General features: G+C 67.4%; 1 protein-coding gene across 1 annotated transcript; it reads right to left on the bottom strand.

The window, feature by feature from the left end:
* Positions 1–6,174, bottom strand: CLBA1 (clathrin binding box of aftiphilin containing 1; the record flags this gene model as incomplete). Its single annotated transcript, XM_080809775.1, has 5 exons — positions 1–785; positions 1,753–1,866; positions 2,851–2,980; positions 4,318–4,448; positions 5,728–6,174. The coding sequence occupies 5 exons, from the start codon at positions 6,172–6,174 to the stop codon at positions 621–623; spliced, it is 987 nt and encodes a 328-aa protein (XP_080665901.1). The 3' UTR covers positions 1–620.
* Between the last annotated feature and the right edge of the window lie 4,145 nt (positions 6,175–10,319).

Here is a 10,319-nt window from a genome sequence, read left to right as displayed (position 1 = left end):
GAGCCAGCAAGAACGCGGCCTTGTCCAGGCCATTTTATTTAATAAAATTTTACAAAAATCAGTGCCTTCGCCAGAACCAGAGAAAGCCTGCTGGGAGCCAGAGGGGAGGGCCGGACACAGAGAGAGGCCCCCGGATGGGTGCTGGTGCAGGGAAGAGCTCCCAGGGCCTTGGCGCCCCCCGCCGCAGGCATGACAGTAACGTGCTCTGGACCCCTGAGCGTGTGGACGCCTGCCTCCTGCGGACAGTCCCGGCTGACGGGCAGGCCATCCCAGTGTGCCCTCAGTGGCCACACAGGCAGCCAGGCCTGGGGTCCCTCCCCGGGCGGCCACAGGGACCAGCAGCTCCCGCGCCGGGCGGAGGCCCCCGGAGCCACCTTGGTTCACGTCAGGCTGGGGCGGAGCTCCTGGGGACCCGGGGCACCCCCTTCCTATTGAGACCGGCTATGCCGAAGGACCCGCTCTTCTAAAGGGGTCAGAGCCCAAGGCGCACCAGCGGGCACGCGCGGGTTCCCACACGGCGTCCCCAGAAACATGCCCACGGAATAGTTCTGGTTTCCAGCACCAAACCAAGCCGGTAAGAAAACGTATAATTCCTCATAAAAATACAAAGTTCTCCTGTTTTAGCAAATGTCACTATTAAACAAGGTCATTTTTAGGTTACGTGGATTGAACATCTTCTTTTTCCAGGGGACTGTGATGTACTGCGCGTTTCTGGGTAAGGGGCTCCTCAGAAAGAGGCTGCAGGCAAGCAGGCCCCCCTGTCTGCCGCCAGACGTCCCGGGGAGCTGAAGGGAAAGGAGGGGCCTGGTCAGGGCCTCCAGAGGCCAGTAGGGGGCCACCAGCCCCTGAGGCTGGCTAGCTGCCCCCGCTGCCGGGGCCGTGCGGCTTCTTCCCCCCACCGTCGTGCGGTCAACACGGAGATGCATGGGACATAGCAGACAGCTCTGTGGCCTCTCCCTGGACTAAGTGGGCACCACGCTGGGAGGACGGCTGTGCCGTGTGCCCGGGACCGTGCAGGCCTCCCCATCCCTAAGTGACCCTATGACCCTGGCCTGAGGGCCTAGATGGGGTCCCAGGACCCACCCTGCTCTCGTCTGCAGTGTCCACAGACGCCCACCTACCAGCTGCGGCGCACATCTCAGCGTCTTGCTGCTCTAAGACGGTCCCTGCCTGCACTCCTAGAAGTTCCCACCTCCTGCTCTTTGGGGTTTTCCATAGAGCAGAGGGACCAGCATGCCTGGAGATGGCTCTGGCCCCGGCCGGATGACAGGGGGCCCCCACTGTCCACACCAACCATCAGAGCACGCCCTGGTGGTGGACGCCCCCCGGTGCCACTATGTTCCTGGGGCAGGGGTACAGGCAGAGCGAACCCCACCTGTGCTCCGGGTCCTGGGGAGAACAGGCCCCTCCAGACTGGGCACTGCTCCCCACAATGCCTGGCCACGAGGGGCAGGTGCCCCCACTCCTAGGAAACGCTGTGCCCTGTCCTCAGAAGGGGACACCTGCCCCTCACGTGCGCCTCTCTGCCGCTCACCCCGCCTGCCTGCTTCCCTGCAGCCCCTCCTGCTGGGCCCACTGGCGGCCCATGACAGCGGCTCACATCCCAGCACCCGGTGGTGCCCTGCGTGCCCCGGACGGCGGCAGCGCTCCTTTCTCCTGCGTCTGTGGGACTCAGGGAACGGGTGTCAGCACACAGACCCGCGTGGCCAGCACAGCCGAGGCCTCTCCCGGGGGTGGGTGGGTATGACTCACCTTGGTCTGGATCAGGGCTCTGCAGGGCTGTGGAGAGAAGGTAGGCACGCCCAGGTCTTCAGGCTGTTTGAGGTCAGAACATTCCAGAATGTGACCCAGGTCTCCAGAAGGGTTCTAGTGAGACAAGCCACTGTCACCCGCCAGGAAGGAAGATAGAGAACCGCTTTCTCTGCATTTGCTTTATAAACCCAGACCCCTCCGGCACATCCTCCTGTTAAACGGCAATGTGCTCGCGACTCGGTGCCCACAGGGGCGGGCGGCTGGCTGGTCCCCGCCCTCCGGTCCCCCGGCTCACGGCCACCCTGGCCCTCCGGACCCGCAGGGCCCTCCACCTCCTCAAGTCTGGCCCCACCTCAGGGTGAGCCGCGCTCCCCAGCCTGGCTGTGCCGCGCTGGCCCACCTCCCGCCTCCTGTCCAAGCTGCCCGTCCCCTTCCCCCTCCTCCCGGCTGTTTTCCCGGCACCGACGCAGAGGCAGGGCGGCCTCGTCAGGCCCCTCTGGCTCCTTCCACGCCTCACGTCCCTCCCGGCTGGCCCCGGGGGACCCCTCGGCCCAGGCAGCAGCCATCCCAAGACCCCGCCATCATGAAGGCCTGCCAGCCCCTTTAGCTTTTCCATGTTTGAAAATTTCCATGATAGCAACAAACAGAAAAGGGTCTTTGTCGACTTGACGGCGGCTTGCATTTCCTCTTGTAACCCCTGGCAGGCCCCTCAGCGATGCCTCCAAGCGCAGGGGACCCACCTGGTGGCTGACCTCACACCCCCGCCCGCACCTGCTGCTCCTCGCAGGGCCCACTCCTCCTCCCTCCCCTCCCCTCCACCGGGAGCCCTGCCCGCCCCACAAGCTGCCTCGGCCCCTCCCTCACCCCCGCGCAGAGGGCAGCGCCGCACGTGGCCGTCTGTGCGGGTTGGGGGGGGGACGGACCAGACCCTGCCTGCGTTGCCTCATCCCCCCCCCGCCCAGAAACCAGTGCGCCCCCCCCACCTGCCGTTTTCTGGCAGCAAGCCCCCCCCTCCCGCAATGTGGTCCATGTAGGCGGCTCCCGTGGCCCCGGGGTGCCCGCAAAGTCTCGGTGGAGCCCCAGGGGCGCCCGGCTCACCTTCCGAGCAGCGTCTATTCCAAGAACGAGGAACAGGTTCTCCTGGCAGCGGGACCCGCTCCAGAGGCAGTGAGAGGCCGACGCGCTGTCTGTGCTCTGAAGGGCTCTCCAGAGTCTGCGGGACTCAGAACTGAACAGAGACCCATTCGTTAACAGCTGAGCGGGAAGCCTTCCCAACCAGAAGCCAAGGGGACCTGCCCCAGGGGCTGTGAGGACAGAGTTCTCCCCTCCAGGCCGGCTCACGTGTTGCTGCCCCACGAGTACCCCGGCACTCCCGCCCTCCTCCCCGGGCACCCCCTGGCTCACTGGAGCGGCTGGGCGGCTCCTCCAGGGGCCAGACCCTCCCCGAGGCCCGGTACTTTGCGGGTTTGTTCCTGATGGTCTCGGGGACCACGAGCTGCACCGGGGGCCACGGGGACACTCGGAAACCAGGAGCAACGCTTCGGGGATGACCCCTGGGTGTCCGTCATGCTATGAGCCACCCCCCACCAGCCACGTGCCACCAGGGCTGCTAACGCAGCTCCCACGAGGGAAGGGAGGGTGGCACACGGGAGGGGAGGCCACGCTAAGTGCCCACAGCGTTTGCAAGTCGTCTTCCTGTTTTCACACCCTGAAGTCACAGCCGCCTCCCATCACACCACAGTGTCCAGCCCTGCCGGACCTGACAGCCGGGACCACCTGCGTCTCCGAGTGTCTGAGGCTCCTGCCGCCACCAGAGGCCCTCCCACCGGCCTGCTGGTCCGGGCCACACCTTGGGGAAGCGCCATGTCCAGAGAGCCCTCTGGGCCACGGTGGTGACAGCCTTCCGCGGTTCAGGCCTCTGTCCCCCAGGCCCCTGCTGGCGGGGGGGGGGGGGGTTCCCTGGCTTGGACCCCAGCAGTAGCCCTGCCTGGACCCAAGGCCAGACCCAGAAGGGCAGTCTGCAGAACTGCCTGACAAAGAGAACACGGGTCAGGGAGGCCAGCTCACCCCTTCCTCCTATGGCCTGGGCCCCGCCAACCTCAAGCTGACCGGGCCGGCCCCCCCACTGAGCTGCACCTGTTCTGCCAGCGCCCAGTGAAGGCGCGTTGGAGAACGCCTGTGGTTTCCCAGACAACGAGCCCCGGGGACCACCAGCCTCGCCGGCAGCAGCAGATGCACTCAGGCTGGCTGGCCCTGTGGGTTCAGACTGTCCCTCGGGGGCACTGGTATGTTTCTCTGTGGCTGAAGATCAGGCAGTCCAGTCCCCCGGGACCAGCACTCGCACGGAGACACCAGGAGCTGGCGCCCTCGGTCTCCCTTGTTCCAGGTGAACACAGCTCTGAGGGCGACCATGGCCAGAGCATCAACCCGTGCTGCCCGGTCCTTCCGTGAGGACCCCACGACACCAAGGTTGTGGGTCCTCGGGACAGACAGGCTCTCTCTAAAAGGCCACTTGGTCAACCGAAGTACAAACTCAGACTTGCTCTAAGAACCCAAGTTCATTACCACAGCTGCCGTCCAGATTCCCAGCCGGGCGCTTCTAAGATGTGGTTCAAGGGGGAGACGCCCTCAGTTGCCTGGGGGACTGGTGTGTCCTGAAAAATAAACGGGAACACATCCTCGGAGCTGTGCGGAGGCTGGAGGAAGAGAGAAACGCACGTCAGGTCACCTCGCTGCCGGCAAGGCGCGGATGGCGCGTGCAGACAATCGTGCCCTCACAGCTGCTGTAGCATGGCCCACTCGCTCCCCGAAATCTCTGCTCTGCACGCTCCGATGGGAAGCCCAGAGCGTGGCAGGTGGGCTTAGGGCACAGCACCCATAAGCTTTGCAGGGACACACGAGAGCAGCACCCGATGAAAAAATTAGCGTTCTCCGTGTGTCAGCCGGCTGGGAAGGCTATCCACACGGCAGTCAAGGAGGCCTCTCCTGGGCGGAGACCCGAGGTCAGAAGGTGGGGAGTTAGTGTGAAGTGTGGGAGTGAGGGCTGTCCGAAGTCTGGCAGGAAGAGACAGGAGTGCAAACCAGGAGGGGAGGGCGGGTGTGCACTGGGCGGATGGAGGGGAGGACAGGTGTGCACACGGGGCGGGCGGGAGGGGAGGTGGGTGTGCAAGCTGGGAGGACGGGGAGCCCCGAGAGCTCCTGGAGGCACGCGTGTGTGCGCGGCATATATGCACGTCAGTGTGGGGCTCTTTTCTGTCGTCACCTAGTGTCTCTTGCAAAGTTCACATCATGGTCAGATTGTTCCCTGATCTGTTAGTCCCGCGGGGAGACAAGTCCTGTTTTCACAACAAGCGAGCTCGCGGAGCGGCCGGCGTGGAGAGTGCCTCCCGCCAGAGCTCCAGGGCAACACGGACCGGTTCAGGAAGCAAACGGTTCATCCCTAGAACCAGTGAGCCCTTTTCTCTCACCCCTTCTTCTGACTCCTCCTGTTCTCGTGGTGTTTGGGGGCTTGGGGGTGAGCCCTTGGGAAGAGAGGGCGGAGAAAGAGGGGCGAGGGAGGAAGAGGAAGAAGAGAGGCCTCAGAGGCCTCAGTGCGCGACTCGGGCCACGAAGGGCAGCGCGGAGACGACAGACGACAGGGCCGGGGCCTGGGCTCTCCGGGCCAACTCCGGTGCCCGGTCGTCACACACGGGCTGGGACGGACTCTGGAGGGTGAGGCTTTCTGAGTAAGGAGCGTGACAGTTTGGACCAAAAGCTCCTTCCCAGTGTGCGCTGAAGGGAGCAGGGAAAGTGGGCTGGCGCGGGGAGCGCCGGGCACAGCAGCACCGGCTCCTGAGCGGCCCCCCGCGAGGCCCGGCCTCCTTCCCCGGCTCAGGAGGACAGGACAGCCGGCCGCACAGGCAGGGGCCGGGGCGGGGCAGAAGCAGACCCCCTCCCGGGCCAGCCCACCGAAGCGGAGGTCCGCTGCAGAAATACCTCACGAGGTGCGCTGCCCGCGGCTCCCGGCGCCCCAGGCCCGCGCTGGGCAGGCTGGCGAGCACCGCGCTCCTTTCGGGGAGAAGCCACTGTCTGCCGCCGAGGACGCGGGGGTCTCTCCGGGCGCTCAGCGTTTGGGGGGAACCGCTCAGACGGGGCCGAAGAGTCCCGAAAGCCTTCAAACTCCCCCCAGGCGCTGCCGGGCTCCGCGGGGTCCGGGCCGCCGGCCGGGCAGGGGGCAGGGCCCTCGCGCGCCCCGGAGAGGCGCTCCCCGGAGAGCCGCTGCGCGCCTGCCCCTGCCCGCGCCCCGGGCGCCCTGCTCGCGCCGCGCTCTTCAGAAGCGGGGCGCGGGGAGACGTCGCCTGCGCCCGCGGCCGGGTCGCTCGGGCTCCCGCGGGGAGGGGGCGCCTGGCCGGCCGCTGCGCCCCGCTGCCGCTGGCCCTGCATGTCGGAGCCGCCCGGGGCTGCCCGCGGCGCGGGCGCGGGGCTGACGGCAGCCCGGGGCGGGGGTCCCCGCGAGGGCCCGGCCTGCGCCCCCGGCCCGCACCCACCGCGGCTCGCGGGAGCAGCCGACGCCGCCGTCCCCACGCCCGCCCGTTGCCCGGCAACGGAGCGCGCCGGCCCCCGCGTCCCGCGTCCGGCGCCGTGACGTCAGCGCGCCGGCCCGCCTGCGTCCGGCGCCGTGACGTCAGCGCGCCGGCCCGCCCGCCGTGCGCCTGCGTGCCCGCCCCCGCCCCGTCCTCCCCCTCCCGCGAGGCGGGTCCGGTTCCCTTGGAGCCCCGACCGCCCCCCGCTGCCCCCGCCCCCCGGGGCAAGGCCCCTGGCCGGCCCGCCCCCAGCTCGCTCCCGGCCCCCGCGGACCCTTCCCCGTGCGCCCCCAGCCGGCCCGCGGACCCCCCGGGAGGCGTGCGCAACCCCGGTCCGCACCCCGCCCCGCACCCGCCCGGCCCCGGCGTGCGCCCACCTCTCCACCCTGTGACCTCCTCGGGCCCGGCCCCGTGGGCACGAATCACCCGCTGTCCTTGGTCCCCGCCAGCCCAGCTGCCGAAAATCTTAATTTTGAGAGTGGCCAGATGAGATCATCCCTGACCCCTGGACTGCAGGCCCCTGCCCCTCCTGTGCCTCCCGAGGGTACCCCGGCCGGCAGCGCTGCGCAAGCAACGCAGTCCGACTGCCCGGCTCTGGGCGGACGCCTGGGTGACCTGCGGGGAGGACGCCGCCTCTCCCGCCTGGCTGTCATCCCAGGGACAGTGCCGGCGCTCGGACCCCTCCTCCGCTGTGCCTCCTCCGAGTCCCGTTGTGGCTCCTACCCCTTTCCCGTCCGCATGTGCAGGTGGGGAAGCTGAGGCCCAGGCCCAGAGGCCGCAGTGAGAAGTGTTGCTGGGGCTGCAGCCAGCTCTGGGAGCGCCGCGGTTCCCCACACCCTGTCTGGGCCTCAGCGGACAACGGCCTGTGACCTTCAGGGTGCAGGTGGGCTGACCTGTCGCACTAGCTGTGGCGGCTGAGTAATGCCGCCCAGAAACGGCCACACCCTGTCCCCAGAACCCGCGAAGACGGGACCCTATGCGGTCCTACGAGGCATTTTACAGACATGATTACGTTAAGGCTTTTGGGACAGGGTCGAAGTCCTGGGTTATGCGGTTGAGCCCGGTGCCCTGACGAGGTGGAAGCAGGGGTCAGGGTCTGGGGAGCCCGAGAGACTGAAGCAGAGGCCCCAGTGATGCGGGGCTCCCAACAAAGGGATGCAGGAACCCCCAAGACCCTGAAAAGGGCAAGGACACACCCCCGGCCAGAAACCCCGGGAGGAAAACAGCCCCACCGACGCCCGGAACCACAAGGGAGTGGGCGCGCCGCGGCGAGCCGCCCTGCGGTTATGTCACCGCGCTCACCGGGAACACGCAGACTTGGATGACCTCTGGCTACTGAAAACGTGCTGCCTCGGGTGGGGGGGGGGGCGAGACTCTGAGGAGGTGGCCGAGGTGACCTGACGTAGGGTGCTCAGCCCCGGCTGCAGTGTGGGGGGTGTGAGCTAGGGACCGGACGGGCAGCCCCGGCTCCTCCTGCCAGCCACTGGGCAAACTGGGCACGAGACGCACCAGCCGAGGGTCAGGCCTCCGGGTGGGGGGTGCGGGGGAGGTACCTGTTCAGGTTGAAAAGGCCTCACCTGCTGAGGGAGACTGGTCAGAGGGGAGCATGGCGCCCTTCAGGTGGGGATTCAGGGGGCACAAGCACGAGTCTCCGAGGGGCCATGGAGGGGGTGGGCACAGTGTAGTCAGGAGGAAGAGCCCATGTGGCCCCTCCAGGCTCCTATCGGGACACCTCAGTCCATCCCTGACCTCGGCTCTACCCAACAGGGGTGGGAGGCAGCTTCTCTGCCACCAAGCTAAGCCTCCCCCGTGCCAGCCTCAGGAGGAAGGGGCCACCCCTCAGCCCCGAGCCCCACAGCCTCCTGGAGCCTCCCAGCCACTGCCTGGTGAGCGAAGGGGCGGTGTCCTTGCTCCCAGGAGCACCCTGCTCGTCTGGGGTTCTCAGACCCAAACCCCACTGGGCTGAGTCCGGGAGTCCACCTTCCCCAGGCTGGAGCAGGCCCTCAGCCTGGGGGAGACAGAAGCAGTTAGAGACCGGGGGTCAGCAGACCCGAAGCCCACCACCTCCTCACCGTGTAGGGCTAAAGGGGAGGGCAGGGGGCCGCTGATGCGGTCCTACAGGGCCCCCCGCTCCGCTGTGATTCTCGGGCCGGGCCGGGCTGGGGCAGGGACAACGCGGAGCTATTTTTGCTCCTGGTGCAGCGGCTGCTGCACAGAGACATCAATCATTGATGCTCTGGGTGTCCCCGCTGCCTAGAGAGGCCCGGGGAGCGGCCGGCCGGGCGGGGGGGGCCCTGCTGAGGAGCCACGGCCTGTGGAGGGGGCGGCCACGGCTCCTCATCCTGGCCCCACCTGTGTCGCGTATCCTGGGCCCCAGTTCCCAGGCACGTGGTCTTGGGAGGCTGCTGGCGAGCCTGAGACCCCCGCCCGTCAGTCAGACCCCCCACCCCAGGCTGACGTGTGGCCTAGCATGGTGGTCCCAGGGAGGAGGCCGAGCCTGTGTGTGCCAATGGGACAGGGTGTGGGGCACTGCAGAACTGCCACACCCCGCCCAGCGCTCCGAGGGTGCGAGCCTTGTAGGGGCCGGGCCGGGGCGGCTGTGAGTCAGGCTTTTGGGGTAACAGTGACTCCTGGGTTATGTCCAGCGGCTGTCACCTTTCCCGGCAGGGCGTCTGTCCCTGGAGGGGCCACTGGGGCAGGGCTGTAGCGGGATGTGATGACGGCAGCTCCTGGCAGCTCAGGGCCCTGCGGCAGGCTCACAGCCAGGCTTCGGCTGGGGTTGGGGGGGGGCGGTGTGGTAAGGATGGGTGGGGAGTGCGGGGGTGGGGACTGGTGGTGGTTGGGGGTGTAGGGACGGGCGGGGAGTGGCAGGGGGACAAGGATGGGCTTGTCTCATCCATGAGCTTTTCTCCTGGGGCCGACCCTGTAACCCTGGGTTCATCCTGGGGCTTCAAGACCCCTGCAGGACGGGGGAGGGATTGGGTACAAGGAGGCCGGGCTGAGTCTGGCTAGCCCTGGTGGGGGTGAGGGGTGAGGGCCGACGTAGGGGCCATCGCCCCCGCCCCATACACAACAGCATACACTGCTGAGGCACCAGGCCCTCTGAGAGATGAAATGGGGCCCCCAGGGACCCCCAAGGCTGTAGGGGTGAACATAACAGGTGAGGCCAGCCTTCTGCCTGAGAGCAGGCAGGAGAGGGGACGGGACGGTCTCTGGGACAGGAGTGTCCTGATCTGGGCCACGAGCCAATGCCGAGCCGACCGCCTTGCTGCAGAGGGAGCAAGGCCCCAGCAGGGCAGTGTAAGCCCACCCGGCCTTCAGCAAGGCCGAGTGCAGGAGTGGCCCCAGAGAGGGTCCCTGGCCAACCAGGGGTCCCAGGGACCGCCCAGCCGCACAGGGGCTGGCTGAGGGCTGTTCCTGAAGTAGCTGTGTGAGACCCCTGCTCCTGACCTCCGCTCAGGAGGGGCAGCTCCCTGGCCTTCGCCCCAGGACCCCATCATCCCCCTCCCCACAGAGCTGGGAGGAGCCAGCCTAGCCCCAGGGGCACCATGGTCACATGGAATGAGGCCATTTCACTTGGACAGGGAGCCAGGGTCCACACAACTTGGCCAAGGTCACTCACCTAACGGCGCAGGGGGACACAGAACTGGGTCTGTGTCCTAAGGTCCCCGATTATACAAGTGACGCTTGTTCCCAGGCCCCCGCTGCCGGACTCGCATACACGGACAGGCAGGCCAAGATCCCAACAGATCTGGACAGATGTGGGACACACCCGGGGACACAAAGAGTGCACCCTGCCCGCACCCATGAGCGACTGACTCCCAGATGGACAGAGCGGGGCTCAGGGTCTCCATCTCCAGGGCAATGCTGCCCGCAGAAAAACCGCAGGGCAGGAGGGAGAGGGCTGGGCCCTGTTGGGCCACGGGCGCGGTGGGAGACAGGCCTCCAGAGGATCTTCCGAGCACTGATGTGCGTGTCTGTCCGACCTGCTGCTGGCCCGGTGCC

This window comes from Martes martes (genome assembly GCF_963455335.1).
Source record: "Martes martes genome assembly, chromosome: 7".
NCBI lineage: Eukaryota > Metazoa > Chordata > Mammalia > Carnivora > Mustelidae > Martes > Martes martes.
This window is presented reverse-complemented; position numbering and strand designations above follow the sequence as displayed.